The sequence below is a fragment of the Oculina patagonica genome, chromosome 7 (genome assembly GCF_052425735.1).
Source record: "Oculina patagonica isolate OP01 chromosome 7, crgOcupat, whole genome shotgun sequence".
Lineage (NCBI taxonomy): Eukaryota > Metazoa > Cnidaria > Anthozoa > Scleractinia > Oculinidae > Oculina > Oculina patagonica.
In genome coordinates this window covers 11,810,428-11,828,500 of record NC_135764.1, presented here as the reverse complement: position 1 = coordinate 11,828,500, position 18,073 = coordinate 11,810,428, and the positions used below count along the sequence as shown (strand labels likewise).

Here is an 18,073-nt window from a genome sequence, read left to right as displayed (position 1 = left end):
CTGAGACCAAGTAAAGTGTCCGTAACGTAGCGACGTCCGTATTATTAAGGGTGTCCGTAAGGAGCGCGGTTCGTCTGTATATTATTTACAAAGAGTTCCGAAGCCAACTTATGGTCACTTATTTCTTTCTTCAGCACGCACCTTAGATTATCCTGTGTTTAACACGGTCGACAATCTTCTTGGCAAGCTGCAAGGCTTCTTGCGCCATTTCGGCTGAGTAAACTTCGTTTGGGATCTGGGGGAAACGCATCCGATCTGGATAACGCATGCGTGTCGAATCACCAACAAGAATCTCCAACTGCCACGCTAATTCGGTTAACTCAGAGTCACCTAAACCGTTGCAGTTCTCGACCAAGTTGTGGACACTCGTCTTGTCAGCATCTATTGTGTACTGAGCGGCTTTCAGGGCCTTCTCTGCTGCCTACGAAGACACAATATTCGGTTAAATGGAAGGTATGTTTATTTGGTAAGATTTATAAAATGTTTATAACGGAAAGCATAAAGACTTCTTGAGCAATACGAAATAGAAAACGAGTAATAAAAATCACCGAGAACACCTATCATATTCCTAAACAAATTTTCACAGTAAATATATGCGTGCGTCATCATGGGAAAATGTTTTGATACATTAGTCAACATTTAAGACATAAGTAAGTGATTCAAGGTATGAGATCTATGTAAGCCTCTATAACATTTACTACAGTTTCTAATTAAAATAGATTTAAGTTGGAAAATCACTTGTAAAAATAAACCCTTACCTGGTGGCATTTGAAACAGGCCCACTCATAGGAAGGATTGCTGTACACAATGTCGTTCTCGACGGCCGCGACATCGGCCTTAGCTTGTTTAAACCATCGCCTTGCCTCCCCTGGTTGAGGATTCGTCCTGTAGGAGTTTCGAGAGGACTGTTGTCTTTGTCGGTACCTTTGGCGCTGTGTGTGATGTTCCCTGGCACGTGCTCCCATGGAAGAAAACAAATCGTCGTAAGCACCACCCCTCGTTCGAGTATCTGCGCTCGAGCTTTGACTACTCCGTGGCTCACCTCTTTCCAATCGGCAAGTTTCGTTCTGTATATGCTGGCAAATCTCTTTGCAAAATTCTTCATTGCCCAGGTTTTTATCGGGATGCCAACGCAGATACAGTCGCTTAATGATTTTTCGTCTCTTCTCTTCTGGTAGTTTCCATGCATCCTCCAGCTGGTCTGAAATCTCATCAAACACCTCTTGTCTACTTCTGTTTCTAGGAGGCTCCACTGGATGATCAGATGGGACAATTTCAGATGAAGTTGTGGCATTTAAGCGATGGAATTTGTACAAGTCGGCAGCATCGACCACTGTTTCTTGGCCATTTCCGATGTCGATTCTGTAACGCTTTGTTAAGAGACTGCCACCCTCATTGCCCACTTTCTCGATGATGACAGCGTATATGTAGGTAGCATTTCCTTCCCGCCTCTGCAGACTTGGGTCCTCTAGCTCATACCCAACATACTCGCCAGCTTCAAATTCTTCAAAGGCATCATTTAGCCGATGGTGGTCTTCAAGTGGGATAAAGCTGCCAGGCTCGGGGTAGATTTCATCTTCTAATACACGGTACGAGTCATCTTTTCGAACACCCATACTATCTAACAGTGACCAAATGTCACTGAGTGGGCAACGCAACATCTCGAGAATAAATACCGCTCTACTTCCAAGAAGCCCACCACATATTTCGTCTAACACGTTAGACACCAACCACATGGCTGAGGTGCTTTCATTCATTCCCGTCACAACATTAAGGTACACTCTCCATATCTCTTCACCAGAAACCGGAACTTTGTCTAAGAAGTATGGCACTTCTGCTTCACTTTCTGGAATGGGATGCCCGTCAGAAAAAAGTGTGGTTTTGATGCTTTTTACGGCACAAAGCTCGATACGGCGAAGCCCTTTCTCGATATGTGCAATCACACCATCATCAACTTCCCTTTCCTGTCGAGAGTTCTCGTCTCGAATCAATCTGATAACTCCAGAGCAAAACTGCGCCGAAGAAAGTTGATGCTTTAGATGTGTCACAGCTTGCGTCGCCACTGTTTCAACGGTCTGTGAAGGACTCAGTTTTTCTTTGACAACCGAGGAAAGCATTTTGGGATGTAAAGTGGTAGGCAATTTCATAATAAGCTCTTTATAGTTGGTGTTGGCAGAACTGCAGGTCACATCCATCAGGCGTAGGTCAAGTAAGAAAAGTTGTTTAAAGTTGTGCAGACGATTTCGGAAAGAAGGGGGTGCGTCATTGAAAATCAGATCTGAAGACTTGTGCAAGAAGAGAGGCGTTACAATTCGAATCCTCTCCGAAGAGCTTTGACTCAAAGACATTCCTGGTAGGTATAGCCCTGAAAGGCTTTTCACTTCTTTAAAGTCTTCTTCTAGTCTTTCAAAGAAACCTTTTGCTGCCTTGGCGCATATGAGGACTTCATTTGGGTCCAGTTTAGAATTCTGGCATCTCTTCTGCAACATGTCCAACACCATGGCATAGTGAAAAATTGTAACACATTTCGAACAGCCAAGGCTCTCAAACAAAGGGTGAAACTTGCCAAATTCTTTAGGAATTCCGTAAAGAAACGGCTTAATCTCAAGATGTTCATACAGCTCGAGGACTGCTTGACAAGGCAAAATAAATTTATTTCCATGTTCAACCAAAATACAAGGTGTATTTTCGAGGATGTTCTTTGCATCACTGTTTGCAATTGGTTTTGTCAGCAAAAATGTGTAAATGCGTTCCATGACTGCCATTAACGTGCGACATTGCTCAGGTAAAGCGTTTGTTTGTTCGCTGTTCTTCGCAAGTTGTAGACATATTTTTTGGCAGTGATCAACGACAAGATCTATCGGTGGCTTCTCTTGAATCTGGAGCTGGGCAACAAAAGTATTACAATATTTGTCCATGCCGACACGGGCAGGGAGGTTGAGATCATAACGACAGCATCTTGGGTCTGCCCACCTTGGAAGTAAATGCGCTTTCGTCCAAACAATTTCTGCATGTTCAGTAGGAACTGCTCCTTTGAATGCAAAAAAAGGAAACTGACGACCTACGACGCCTCCAAACGGTAGGCAAAGTGCTTGAAGGGTTTGCCTGACTGGGTCGCCGGCCACAAAACGAATGTCGCAGATACTTTGTAGCAGTCCTTCAGCCACTACATTGTGTCGGTGTATGAGATGATTGACTAGAACTTTAGATTTCTTGCAAGTGTTCTCGCTTGGCGCTGACGCGGCTTCAAGTGCAACTTCAGTGGCAAATGTTTTGAAATGATCCTTGGTAACTTTATGAACCAGACCTATACTTCGCAGAAACATCAACCATTCAGGAGAGTTGAAAGGCTTTGATGGGAAGAGGCTTTCTGAAAGCATGGTACGGAAAACATCAATTTGAGGGTCGTAAAAACAGGATGCAGTCTTCAGAGTGCCATCCGCTGAGGGAACGAGTGGAGTACTTGCCAAACACTGCAAAAGCTTTTGTTTGTCACCATCCTTTAGGTCTTCATCCTCCAGAATTGATTTGCGTATGTATTCTAGATGGATCTGCCTTGCCTCTTTGCTAAGAATGGAGAAATTTGTAAGAATAAAGGTGCAGTACAAATCAACAGCAGAGACGCATTCCAGTGCAAGGAACTTGAACAACTCGGTAAGACCATGCAAGGATTCCAGAAATACTACACGAAGCTCACGCTCCAACACGTCTATTTCCTTTCGTGGTATACCAATTGGTAGGACGCACACTCTTCGATCATCAAGTCTTATCAAGCCGCCGTGTGTTGCCTGATAAAAAGGAAGTCTTCTTAGGATGATCCTGTCGCCATCTCGCAGGCAGCTCACACTTTTACTGAAATACTCTAAGATGATTCTGCAATCTTGCGGCTCCAATTTTCCTCTAAGTGACTGCGCGTCTGATTCCATTTTTTGGCCAAGTGAAGTAAGGAGTGATGCAGGAACCTTCAGGGATGATACAATCATACGAGCAAGAATAACAGAGTTTGGCGACGAGTACACAAAGGCACCTGAGCCTGTAGTCGAGATTGCAGTAGAGTTAAGCTCAGGCAGGCCAAGTTTTCTCAAGGCGTCCACCAGCTTAAGACTAGAAGAATCAGCATTTTTAAAGTCAAGAACAGAGGCTGCTTGCCCCATGGGCACAAGAAAATGTTCCACCTGCGGAGGCGTTCTCGACTGAAAGAAGGGAAACAGGGAGGTTTTTCTCTCTGTGTTCTTTGCCTCGGTAACAGGAAGAATACTCCAGTTAGACAGGGGTTCAAGGGCTGTTTTAATATGAAGGTTCTTGGTTTGGTCATCCATGTTTAAGTCATTAAGAACATCTCTTATCAGCTCGTAAAGGAAAACCCATACCCTGAATATCCATCGTTGGTTGGGTGTTGTTGTCTGGTTTGGAGACCACTGAACAAATTCGTCGTTTCCATAGCGTTCCCACGGCAAAGTTTGAGGAAGGTTTACGGAGAATGCTTTTGCATCCAGGGACTTCAAAACGGACGAATTTACTACTGCCATATCCATGAATATCTTCCTATAAACTTGATCGTGAAGAAAAATGTGCGGACAGCCAGGCAGAATATCGTGATATCGAGGGAGGAACTTGGGCTCTCTGCTTGAGAACAATTGAAGGCGGTTGTCTTGTGTGAGAAGCAATGGAAGACCTGGTAGCTTGTCAAGAAAGCTTCCATCTCCTTTGCAGTACAGCAACACAATTATTACTCCAAGCGCATCTTTCAGTGCTGTTTCATTTACACCGCAGGGAATTGGTCCAATCGTACAGCAGGGATCTTGAGAGCTGAATGTCCTGTAGAAATCGATTACAGAACTCGGAGAAATGCTGCTTGCAGTAACACCAGCTCGCTGAAACGATTCATGCAACGCCAAGGAAAAGGCCACGAGGTTGAAACCACTTTCAATTAATATCGCCTCAAACTTCTTTCGTACTTTTGCTTGGTTCTCGTCTGTCTCCTTTTGAGGTGACATGGCAAAGGGACCTGTTACTGCAAGGTTGTTGAAAAATGCTTGGTACTTTCCACTGCCAGTCGGAGGAAGCCACGTAACTTCAACTACGGTAGTACTCTTTGGGACATTCAATGGTCTGTTTCTAACCACTGGTAGAATTTTCATTTCTCGTCTGTCGATTTCTTGATAAACAGAATCAACCAGTATCTTCCAATAATGATCCGTGGGACGTTGACAAGGGAAAAAGGTTTCGTACTTATAAATCTTCCACAATACTTCATTTTCAGTACCAGGGTTGGCATCTTGGCCGATGGGAAGTTTAAGAAAATCCCGCACTTCAACCAACAGAGTAAGGTAGCACGATGCCACAACATCTAGCAACAATGCATTGTTCCAGTCACTCCGGTATCCACCAGCTTCGTCCCTCCACAAATTTCGTCTTGCCTCGTGGTCCAGCGCAAAGTGTCCGTTAACGTGAACGGGCAGGTTAGTTTCGAATGGGAGTGGCAGGAAACAGTAAGCTTTCTTTTGTCTTTGTACATAATGTCTTGGATTTTTCTTTTCCAGAAGGCAGGCAACGCCACCACGAGGAAGCATCCCAAGCTGATGGTCTCTAAAGGCATTTACGATACTTGTGTTAACAGACTTCTCGAAGCCAATTTGTTGGACAATTAGCCACTTTTCTTCGTTGCCAAGAGTGTCTGTTATGTGCAAGACATACGACACTCTTGCTACTGGAACGTCAGTCGGAGAGACTACACTTCCTTCTCTTGCAAGCTTTCCAATCTGCTTGATGTATTTGGAAAATGCCTGTCTCTTGACTTCATCCTCCTTTGACATAGCTGCTTTAACTGTGTAAGCATTCGCTAGGTTTCCACTTGTTCCATTGACCTCACAGAGAGTGATCTTCTTTACATTGTTTACAAAAAGGAGAACTTCAAAAAGCTCCTCTTTCAGCTCGTCCATCATTACATCCAGTTCTCCCACTGACACAGCTTTTGATGAAATTTTTGATTCCCGAGCCATCTTATCTGTTCTTAGCGGAAACCTGAACATAGTTGCGTTGTCGATCGTGAAATGATCTACCAGGTAGCACGGAAATACGTCAGGGAACTTTCTCCTGAGTGTTGAAGCATCTTTAAACATACATCCAGGCTTTTGGGGACTGGCACCGGGAACGTAATTGCAGTGCGGATCAAACACACACAAGACATCTCCAATTTCTTCGCCCTTTGACATGAAGGACGGAACATCAGTCAAGTGGTAGACAGCATTAAAGCCAACTCCATACTGGCCGGTCTTGTTTGGATCATCTCCTTTACTTCCCTCGCCAAGGTTCTGTATTCCCTCGATATCTGCGTTGGTGAAAGGTTTATTGTTGTACACACACAAAGCAGGACCCTGTAATGGCTGCCATGTGTCTTCAAAGACTCTTTGATCCGGATGGTGTCTTGGGTCTTTTATGAAACAAATCTCTGTTGCTTGTGCATCGTCTGCGTTTTGAAGAAGCTCTTTCAAAATTTCCTTCTCGCACGGGTACCCTGTTAGAATACGTTTCAGTCGATTTGTGAGTTTCTCTCTTTGTCCAAAAGGGATCCCAACAGCATGATACCGCAAGGCTTCTTCTCTTCGTGTTTTAACACCCACCCGGTCACATGTTGGCCAAGGAATCTTGGCATTGACAAAATGGACATCTGGCTCATCTGGCATCCAAGGGCAGTCCTTGATGCAAAGCTCAGATACTGGTCGCATAAACCCTTTAGAGTCAGGAAGATAAACAGTTCCCCACTTCTCTTGTACTTCGGAAGGATTTACCCCAGAAGCTCTCAGAGTTTCTTCCAGTTGATCTGCCAGATGCACGGCAACTTGAAGGCTTTGCTCATCTAGCTCAGTTTCAGGAAATGTATTTTTCATTTGGCGAAGACTTAAAATAAAATCTTCCTCTTCAAAATGTTCCCTGACACCAGCAACTTTCATCAGTTTGGGAAACGTCACCGCTAATGGCTCTGGAAGCTTGTGAAGATATGGCGAGCAGTCAATGTGAAGCCGAAAGGCCACTTGGTTAGCTCGGAGAAACTCTCTTCCGGCAAGGATACACGTTTTGCCCTGCAACAGTTCCTTGATAGCTGTAGCATTGCTATCTAGGGACTTTTGTAAATACAAGTAAGCTGCGTTGCACAAGACGTTTATCTCGTCAGCCGCAGTGAGCTCTGATGACTCAACTTTAGTGGACATTGCTAAGTCGAGTTGAGATATAACGTGGTCTAAAGTCGCATGCTTCTTGTTTAGCTTTAGTAAGGCTTTAACATCTCGACTGATATACACTCCAACTAATGGTTCCGTGCAGCACAAAAGGTACTTTTCCTCTTCTAAAAAGACATCCTTTGTTGCGAGTAGAGCTTTGCTTCCAAACTCATCACCTTTCCAAGGAAGAGGAAATGCATTTGGTTTCCTGAGAACGGGAAGAAATTTAGCCTCTAAAATGCGTCTTCGAGTGGCATCGTTCAAAGGAATTTTATCTTTGTACTTCAATTTCTTCTCCATGAATTTTAGTAATGACTTCATCCGCTTAAATGCTGCATCAGTGTTGATTGCATTTAGTCCCTGAATGCTTTCGGCTCTTTCTGCAATCTCCTCCCAAGAAAGATCATCCGACAACATTCCCAGAGTCTCAAGTTTTGCCAGTCGTATGGAGTGGAGGAAAGACTTGTTAGTTCCACAAGGGAACCTTCCATCTTCGGGATGAAAGAGTTGAGCTGCGTCTTTGTCTGGGTGTATGAGTTGGAAGGGATACTTGAGAGTCTCACCAGATGGTGATGCAGGAATGCAAGCATGTGTCCTAATCAGATCATCGTAGTTAGTATCCATAGCATGTAGCACCAGTGCATTTCTCAACTCTGTAGGTACAGTGGAGATTTTTGGAAAGAACACTTCATGGAAAAATCTACTCTTGTTGTAGATTTTGGGCTTCAGGACTTCACTAAGTCCACAAACCTCAAAAGACCTTAAGACATCAAAGGGAACCTCAACGACCACTGCGCCTCCTTTCATCAACATCTGGAAAACGTCGAGCGAGATATCTCCCACTATTGGCTCATTTCGAAAACCTGGATCAAGAAATACTACTTGATTAATATTCAGCCACTTTTGTCCATCTGAAAATAGAGAGTAGCTTCCTCTGGCAATCTGTGCGTAGAAAGACTTCATTACTGGCAAGCAGCTGCGATGTACCTCATAAGCTTTTGGCCACAGAGAATAGAACTTATAACGTCCATCAGACGGGGCAATGGTCTTTAGATCTTCAAGAAGGCACAAATAAGCAGACGAAATGGAATCTTGCATAAGTACATTGTTCCAGTCCACTCCATAGCATTTCTTGTCATCTTCAAGTTTTTCCTGCAAATGACGTCTGTTTGCAGCTAACGCAAATGCTCCATTCACATGCACAGGAAGGCCACTGTGGATTGGAAGCGGGAGGTAGCAAAACAGCATCCCATTGAAAAAATATCCATCCACGCTTTGAACAATCGGCAAGGGCAAACAGTTGTCAGAGCCATTTTGAACCAACTGAACAGCTACCCCTGCCGAAGGAAGGAGGCTCAAATCCTTCTTAACAAAACGCAGTGCTTGGCCATTACCCATAGAGGACACTACAAGCCAGGTGCTACACTCCTGATGAAAAGGCAAGTCAGATTCAAAGAATCTCTGTCCGTACTCGGTAAAGCTGCACTTTATGTCAACTTTCATTGACGATTTTAACAATTTCGTTGTAGCCCCCTTTCTAAAAGCTCGAGTTACTTGTGATGATGCTTGAAGAAAATTGCACTGCTTCAAGAAATCCTGGTCCTCTTTCGTCAGCTTTGTTGTCGTCTCCGGTAAAGTTACGGGGACAGGCAAGTTCCTAACTATTCCAGCTCTTGATAATGACTTGCTCACCTGAAACGTCAATGTCGTCTTTTGATTCTCACTGGCAGATGCTTTCAAAGAAAATATGCTGACACGGAGTACATTCTGTGTGAAGAGCAGTAACGTGTTGGCGCCATTAACAAGCATAAGCAGCAATTCTCGCATTTGCTCGTCATTGTATGCTAGCCTCTTTATCTCACTTCTTAGAGCTTGCTCGCTGGTTCTTAACGGAAATCGAAAAAGTGTTCCATCAAATGAATTGTCTTCTTTGTCTAGGTGAAAATCACAGCCAAAGATGCCATTGAATGGTTTAAACTGATTTGTGAATTTGCGAAGTTTCTTCACATCTTTGTTAAGATCAATCTTCATTCCTGGCTTTCTTTTGCTTTTGATGGCCTTTCCGAGGTATGACGTGTGAGGATCAAAAATCGCAAGATAGTTCCTACTTAGGAACATGGGAACATCTGTCAAATTGTACACTGCATTGAAGCCAAGTCCAAACCGGCCAATCTTTTCGGTATCATGCTCTTTTGTTGCTTCATTCAGTTTTGCAATGTTCTGAAAGTCTTCATCCTTAAATTCAGCATCGTTGTAGACCCACAAAGCAGGACCTTGACATCCTTTCATACCTTCGTCAATCAAACAGGTCATGGCATCCTCGTTCGATCTTTCATCATAGAGGAATCTGACTTCCGTAGCACCGGCATCGTCCGCGTTTTGAACAAGCTCCTTCAGAACTGAAAATCCGTCCGTGTACTCTTCTAGAAGTCGGTTAAGTCGAGTTGTAAGTCTTTCTTCCTGTCCAAACTCTTCTCCTATGGAGAGCTCATCTGCATCTAGCATTCGATTAGTGAGAGTTGGAACACCAAGGCGCTCAGCAGTACTGTTCGGGACATGGGGATGTACATAAGAATAGTCCATGTCTTCATCGTCACCTTCTCTCTTCAGCCACTCGTCGTGCTCACAGTACATGCAGCTCTCAACTGGTTCAAGCCTGACATATGAGTTGTCTTTGTCATGTGTTGGAAACACAATCTGCGCTTGGAGCTCGTCTGACAACTGCTCGTTTGCCAACTCATTGAGGATGTTGACGGACAACTGGAGATCGTGCTTTACTTCTGAATCGCTGAAAAAGGCACTTTCATCGTCATACTTCTCCTTCATCATGTTAAGGACTTGAACCAAGACAGCTGGGTCACTTTGTTCCTTCATGCCAAAACGGTAAAACAGGTCAGAGTAATTAATCATGTCAGAAGGAAGAGAACGTATGTAAGGTGTAAGATCAATGTGTGGCTTTATGGATAGAACATGGTTAGGTGAGGAAAAGCCATCGCCATTCCATACCCAGTCAAACTCGTTTAACCAGTCAAATGCACCATTGACATCAGTGTAGTTTGCTTGGCTCAGGAACAGGTAAATCTCGTTTACCACAACCATGAAAAACGGTTTTTCTTCTTTTGAGTATGATCTGATCACAGTCTGCAAATGTTGTACGACTTGGAAGACATTGGGTTGGTGTTGCCAGCCAAAGTACTTGGAAATTTGATTTGTAGTCTCCATCTCTACAACAGGCATAACCGTTCCAATGCGATTTGCAAAATGGTGACTCTTCACTTCAGTTGGCTTGAAAAAGCGATTGTCTTCTTCTTCGTTTGTGTCCCACCATGGTAGTCCCGGAGGATAGTTAGGGGGCCTCTCTTGCAACCTTGAAACCCACGGAATGTCTCTCAGTAACACTCCTAGCTGTTTTCCGTTGACTGACTTCATCAATATCTGGGGATTGTCATCGAGAAAGTGCAAGATTTCCTTCGATTTCTTCTCTGCAGTTGGAAGGTCAGAAAGCCTGCTTACTAAAGTGGCACTTTGGTATAGATCGCAAACAGTGATGTTGCGCTCGCTTTTCATTCCAAGTTCTACTAACATGATAAGTAGGGAAGGTTTGGTGTACGTGGCGGTAGGGAAAACATTTTCATTGGCAAATATTTTCCTCAGGGTTACATTTCTGGGGTCAAAGAGGTCTGATGCCCTTGCACGCCCTCTTTGTTTGGAGACAAACGACAAGGCCTCTAAATTCCGTTTGAACGTGGCATTTCTACGGATGTCACTTGCGTAGCGGTCCAGCACATAAGTCATGAGTTTGTCAATCTGCTCTCCAGAGTACCTTCCTCGCTGAATATCTGGAAATACAAATTCGCAAAGTAATTCAGTGGGCTTTAGAATCTTGACGTCTAGGAGAAGTGCCAAATTCTTGGAATCTTTCTGTGTAATGTCAATCAGCTCTCGTAGTGGGGAAACTGGAAGAGTTTCATCAGGCGCTGCAGATAGACCATTTTCTTTTGACACGAACTTCTTCGCCAAAGTCTCGAAAACGGGAAGGGAGCACAAAAGACTGTACTCTGCGGGCGCTACGCGTCTAACATTGGCCAAAAATGATCGCAACAGGCGCTTTTCGTTGGTAGATAAAACCTGGCGTACAATTTCTGAAAACGGTCCAGCCTTCATCTGGTTAGAGGAAACCACCATTGCACGCAAAACACCTTCGGATGTCGGCGGATTTACAAACGTCCCCAAAACAGCGGGATGGTGACTTAGAAAAGTGGGATAATCATTCATGACAACCAAACCAAGCTTCATCAAAACATTCGTCAATTCTTCGTTAAGCCAATCATCATATAGGCGTTTGACAACTACTCTGGAGGGATGGCAAAGTCGCGTCAAGGTCACCGGTGTTTGTGCCATGCTTAGTGGAATCAGCGGTAGTTTTCCAAGATTCAAAATGTCCTTCGCTGTAGAGAAATGTTCTTGAAGATATCTCCACACGAGCTTGATCCAGTCTTTTGGAGGATGGTTATGGTTACTGTCATCGGGGTACCACAAAACGGTGCTGCCCTTATTCCACTCAGACGGCAAGGCTTCTTGAAGAAGAGTTGGTACATCCTCTTGACAAAGAAGATGTAACTGTGTGACCTCTGTGAAACAAGCATAACAACATAGAGTGTCTCCTTTGTAAAACACACAAAAATTTAAATTTTGCCGAATGAATTTGTGGTACTTGACAATAAAAGAAACTCTTACCATTTTTTAATAAAAACAAAAGAACTGAATGAGGTTAACAAATTGGCTCCACATCGAGACTCGCATGCTTCACTCAACCTTGTTATAATTTTGGTGTACGTGAAACTGAGTTGTTTCGCTCTCCACTGTCGCATGCGTTTTAAGATAATAATACCCTTTCTTACGGTCATTATTACAGGAAACGAGTACACACATAGACGGTGGTGGTTTTGGCACAAATCGCGACAACTCGCTCGGCTCGCCCGGGCTCGCCCGAGCTCGCCTCGCTCCTTGTCGAGATTAGTGACCAAAACCACCACCGTCTATGTGTGCAAAAATCGCGAGCGGCACCCAAAATCTCTGCGGCTTGAGCGCTAACAAATATCAAGCTTAATTGCTGTGCCAGAAACAATTCCTATTGAACAATTGCTCTTATTGAGTAAACGAAGATGGGAAGAGGGAGAACTGGAGAAATTAACTTGAATGTAAAGAAAAACTTGAAAAGATCTCGTGGAAAAGCGTTTACAACATACAAAAAAACTAAAGAAAATGAAAAACAAATAACAATCTTTTTAACAGACGAGCTGATTGAAAAATTAAAAAAATTAGACAGCAGTGTTGTCGCAAACGTTTTAACAAGCTAAACAAAACTTGCACGCTCCGGTGAGTGCATAAATTAAGAATATTTTAAGCAGGAACAACTCAATCGGCGGGTGATTTATTATGTTTTGCTTCTTCTATGGCCTCAACGACTTGATATGTTATTCTTCTGACATTCTTCTGCCAAGCAGGCTCAAAAAGTTCGGTGAAAATAAAGAAAATTGCATGGAACACAGCGATCATTTTGAAACTCTTCGTATGTGTTTTTTGCGAGCTATGATAAATTAACAACAATATTCAATTTAACAAACGCTCAAATATATACCATGACATATTGTGCTAAGAACTTTCTAGCACATTAAAGAACAATATAAGATCACGGTGAGTTTATTCTCATCGTGTCATACACTATTTTTAGTTAATAGGTGATTCCCCGAGTGTTAACACACACAACAGATCTAATTTTTAACTTTTAGCCATTAAACGTTGTATAATCATCTCTTTTATTGTTGTTTTTGTTTAAATCAGGAGTCGTTTCGATCAATTTCAGATCTCATCAGAACGCCTAGCTATCGCCAGCGATAGCGGACGTTGACGACTCCCGAAGGAGAAGTCAGTTCAGGTGGTGTTTCTTGTTTCGCGGATAGTCAAGTTTTTCCACGTTGTTGAATAAATACTGCCTGACACTTTCAGGTTAGATTTCTTGTTTAGCATTAGCCAAGTTCTCATTGTTGTTGACTAAATACTGCCCAACACACTTCTCAAGTTAGATGTCTTGCTCCATCTGTGTTATCTGTTGGTCGAATTGCTTGACAAGAGAGCGTTCATGCTCAAGCTCTTGTACTTTTCCGCGTATTGCTGCCTCGATGTTGTTGATCTTTTTCAGGCTTTTTTTTCTTGCAATACAGATTCTTTGGTATTCTATCTGTCGTTTCTCTTGTGGAGTAACTGTTTGTGTTGCCACTTCTTCCAAAAATTGATAAACTCGAGGATTGTGAAGTAAAACACGTTCTGTTGGCGTTTGGCTCGTCATTCTTTATGATATCCAGGTGTTAGCTTGATTTATATACAGAGTAAAGAAAATGACATCATTAAGCTATTTTTAGTGACAATGACTCACAATTGGCCGTCACGTGCATTAAATCAAAAGAACAATAGTTGTGCACGTGTAAAACAATAGATTTTACATTCCTGAGTGCTTAGAACTCAGATTTTAAGCACACAGGAATGAAAACAACTTACAAAAGTCTAAAAATATCATTCGGGTAATACCCCGACTTTGTACACCCACGCACGCAAACACAAAAAAAATTTGCATGCCGCTGTGGGTCACGCAATTTCTCGCTGTTCGCTTCAACTTAATTGTATTTTTTGCACACTCAGATTTAATCCTTTCGACTCGGCTGAAAGTCACTTTAAGTGCGCTGTAACCTTTTATTTTGCCTCGTTCAGGCAATTAACAACATCGCGGGTTATGTATCGAATATTTTTTTGACACTCGGGCGTGAAATATTCAAACACAAAGTAAACGACAAGATGAGCGCAGACAATCATTCTTTTATAAAATGAAAAAATGTTTTATTGGACTGAAATTTTATTTCGAAATGTCGGTGGCGCTTTCGAGAAGTTTTTTTTCCAATCTTTTGCGTTCTTCTCTCTTGATTTCTTCCCGAATTTTTCCGATGTCTGGCTGGAGTGAATTTCTTTGTTTTTGTGCAAAGTTTGAGCGTAAAGTATCTTTAAGTTGGCGATATTTCTGCATTTCCCGTGTGATCAGTTGAAACTCTTTGTCAGAAACAAGATTATCATTCAGAGCTTGTGAGACAGAGCTGTTTATCGAGTCATGTTTTGCAACAGCCAGAGCGAGGATTCTTGAGTGCTTATTAACTTTACGTTCAAGCTTTTTGTTGATAACTGACAGGCCAGTGGAAGCTGCGCCAGATATACCTGCTACTGCTGCAACAGGCACGCCGATAACAATTCCAACACCAGTAAGTGAAGTCGCAACAGCTCCAGAAGACAGAGCTGCCGTCACGGCGCCAAGACAGACCACGGAATAGTGAATAACTTCCCGGACTTTTTTATATTTTTTTAACACAAGCCTGTAATGCTCAGCTTCAGCGGATATTTCTTTTTCAATTTTACTTATTTCAGTCAGCCGAAAATTCTCGGCATTTGTTGGGAGGCTTGGATAAAGTTGTGTTTCTTCGCGATCACCATAAGCAGGGGCACTCGGGAGAACATTAGCAGATGACATGGTCGTATACAATAAAAAAATATTAATTTAATTCTAATTCAAAATGCAGCGGAGCTCCAACAAAGTCAAACTTACTGCCAGTTTTGTCTTTGACGGTCAATGTGACACTGTTCACACTCTGAACAGCGTTGGTTCGACGTGAATTATTGATAAAATTTTGAGGGTAATGAACCAAATCATAAGGTTTCCCGGTTATTGGTACACAAGCGAGAATGTCACTTGGCTTTCCATTATACAAGTTATTTTCTTTGGAAAGTAAATCGCAGTGAATGTAATAAAAGTCTGGCTTAGTAAAATCTTCAATTCTTGCGTTAGCAGCATCAACAATTGTGTTCTTAAAAAGTTTAGAAAGATTTTTATCAAAAGAAAAGCTTTCAATATTTTTTGTTTTTGTTATTGAAAAGCCTCTTTTCAAATCATCCCTTTTTACTGTTAGCTTTTGTTGATCTTTGAACTTATTAGTCAGGTAAGTTGTAATTTCATCAAAATTGTAGTTGCCTGGAAAAAAATCAGCAACATTGTTGCTCACATTGTTTTGTTTAATGCTTATGGAGCCAATTCCTTCCAGATTATGCCAGCTGTTTTGTAACGAGCATGACAGCATGCTGATAAACCTTGGTTTTTCAATTGGCTGGTCAAAGTAAACAGCTTCCCCGTTGGAACTCGCGTCGATTGTGAGCACAACCATCTTTATAATTATCTTTTGAAAAATAAATCTTTAATATAAAATGGCTCCGCCTATTCCGAGAGCTGATGACATTTCTCAATCAACTTTTCTTGATTCCAAAGAAAGAGATTTTATGAAGTGGATGAAAACCACAGAAGCAACTACAATTTCTGAAGCGGCAAAAGACAATGCGTGGAAACCTTTTCTTGCAAAATATCCAAACGCTGACCGAACAAAATTTGTTGCACAGGTTGAGTTCGCGTACAACCACACAGCAACGGCAGACATTTATTTCAAGGCAGGGCAAGGCCATTTGATAAATGTTTTTGGCTCTGACAGCAAATATTGGAGCCCAGAGATGAAAAAAGCACTGGGGGTGAATCAAATTTCAGGCGGTTTTCCACAACAGCTGTCACCAAGCGGCGCAAAAGGCTCATCTTTGTCAATTCCCGCGGTTGGATTTCACGAAGCCGCACCGAGTTTGAAAAAAATATTTAACAGCAAAATCAACATCTACGTAACACCAGATCAATATTTCACAACGAAATTAAGAGAGATTTTTCAAAAAACAAAACTGAAGCATACATCAGGAAAAGAGTCAAAAAAGTGGCTTGCGGGGCCTAACATGGCCTATTGGCCCCAGCAACTTAACTTTGCGGTTTGGTGCGCGACAACAGGCTGCGGTATAAGTCGAGATATTTTCGATGAAGAGCACTCAGCTCTTAGCTTGCCACCGATTGTGCGTAATTTTTATCTTTTTCACGTTTATTTCACGATGAGGCGAATATTGTTTCAGATGGGGGGAATTCAGAGCGTAAGCGCCTTGCCAGGCGACCCAACTTTTAGCCAGTTCGACAACAAGTACGACGTGGCTTCGTACAAAAGAATATGTGCTGAGTTCGGTGTCGACCCGTCAAGCGATTTTCGTTTTACAACAGGTGCAAACCACGGACTTGGTGCTATTTATATCTGGATTTCAAGCAATGGTATACAAAAAACTGGAGCAAAATACCCCGATTACGATAAATTTTCGGATGAAGGTGGAACTGCAAGCGACGGTAACCTTATTTATTACATTCAGCCAGATGATTCTGCAGCATCACAGGCTGACTGGTTTTGTGAAAATGCAACGCAAGGGCTTACTCAGGCGGGTTTGTCAAGAATAAACCAGTCAATTGAGGCTTTTGTCTACTGTATTCTGGGTTCGCAGGTCAACGTTCGAAGTAGCATACTTGGAACAGGCGGCCGTGCAAAGGAAGCGCAAAGTGAGTTCCTCGTGTTGGTTGAAGACGCTATAAGGCAACCTGATCTGGCAAAGTCGGTCCAAAGATACCAACTCGCCATCGACCAGGCTAAGGTTCGGCTTAACCTTGCAGTCTGCCCAGGTGCCTGGCTGATGCCCGCTCGTATGGTGATAAACACAGAAAGCGTTGTTGGTTACAATAACCAGCTTAAGCAGGCTGTTGTTGGGATGAAATTAGGAGTGAATGATGAGGTTAATAAAGCTACAAAAAAAGCAGCTCTTAAACTGATGGCCGGAGGAAAATCAAAAATCAACCCACCAAACAGCCACCCTTCAAATCCTATACACAAGAGCGCCACAGCAAAAAAAAATCAGGCACCCGCCGCAAGCGCTGCTGAAACACCAGCTAGCAACGCGCAAAGCGCTAAAGCTACGAAGGCCGTAGCCAATGATTCACACGAAATAAACAAAGCAACTGTCGCTGTTGGCGCGGTTGGAGCAGCAGCTTTGCTCTACACCCTTATGCGTTAACGTCTCTTTTTGATGCATTTTTCAACAAGAAAAGCAACCACAGCAAGGATAAGCAGCCAGGTGTGCTCTGCAAGAAATCCAATTACTTGACCAGCGGTTTTGAAAAGAAATTTCGCAATCGAGCCAATGAGACCAGGCAGAGCTGATGCTACCTTTGAGCCAATATCACTTAGGCCTTTTCCCAACGCTTTGCCGGTTGCCTTCAACGCGTTTGTAATGGTTTCAATAACAGAACCAATCGTGACACCAGCAGCTAGAAGTATTGCTGTTAATGTCACGCCATGTTTTTTGAAGATCTCTTTGATCCTCTCACGAAGTGGAAGCGCTCTTTCTCTTTCGGCAATCTGCGTTTGCAAGCGTCCAAGTTCCTCGGTTCTTTCCGCAACTCTTTCTTCCGCGGCTTGTTTGTCAGTGGGGGAGGCATTCTCATCCTCTATAACAGCCTGATCTTCCTCGTTTTGGCGCTTCAGCTCGGCTTCTTTCTCTTTTAGATCCTCCAAAGCTCTTGTGTCGTTGAGCCTTTCTTGCAAAGTGTTTCTTTCGCTCTCTTTGGCAGCGAGGCTTGCCCTTAGTTGGCCGACTCGTGTTTGTTCTTTTGCCTTCTGCTTTGCTTGTTTTTCAAGAGCAGCAACTTCTTTTTTTGAGTTTTCAAAATCCTTTTCAAGATTTTTTTTCAGTTGCTTAAGTCTGCGCAATTCTGATTCATTTTCAACATTTGACCCAAGTTGATCCATCTTGGCATTTGTTCGCTCGATTCTTATTCTGAGATCTTCTACTTCTTGGGTGGCTTTTTCTTTCTGCATGGCAATTGTTTCTGCCTGTTGTAGTTGACTTTCAGC

The 18,073-nt window shown here is 42.9% G+C and overlaps 2 protein-coding genes across 2 annotated transcripts in view; one reads left to right on the top strand and one right to left on the bottom strand.

The window, feature by feature from the left end:
- LOC144659407 (sacsin-like) overlaps positions 1 to 18,073 on the bottom strand; it is a 38,798-nt gene that overhangs the window by 2,640 nt on the left and 18,085 nt on the right. The window contains exons 8-9 of the mRNA XM_078519820.1: positions 759 to 11,851; positions 142 to 421 (exon numbers count right to left, since the gene is read on the bottom strand). Coding sequence (XP_078375946.1) covers positions 143 to 421; positions 759 to 11,851 — 11,372 coding nt within the window. The 3' untranslated portion in view covers position 142. The remainder of the gene's footprint in view (positions 1 to 141; positions 422 to 758; positions 11,852 to 18,073) is intronic.
- Positions 15,410 to 17,234, top strand: LOC144660899 (uncharacterized). Its single transcript, XM_078521625.1, has one exon. It carries the CDS (start codon positions 15,522 to 15,524, stop codon positions 17,232 to 17,234), a length of 1,713 nt encoding a protein of 570 aa, XP_078377751.1. The 5' UTR covers positions 15,410 to 15,521.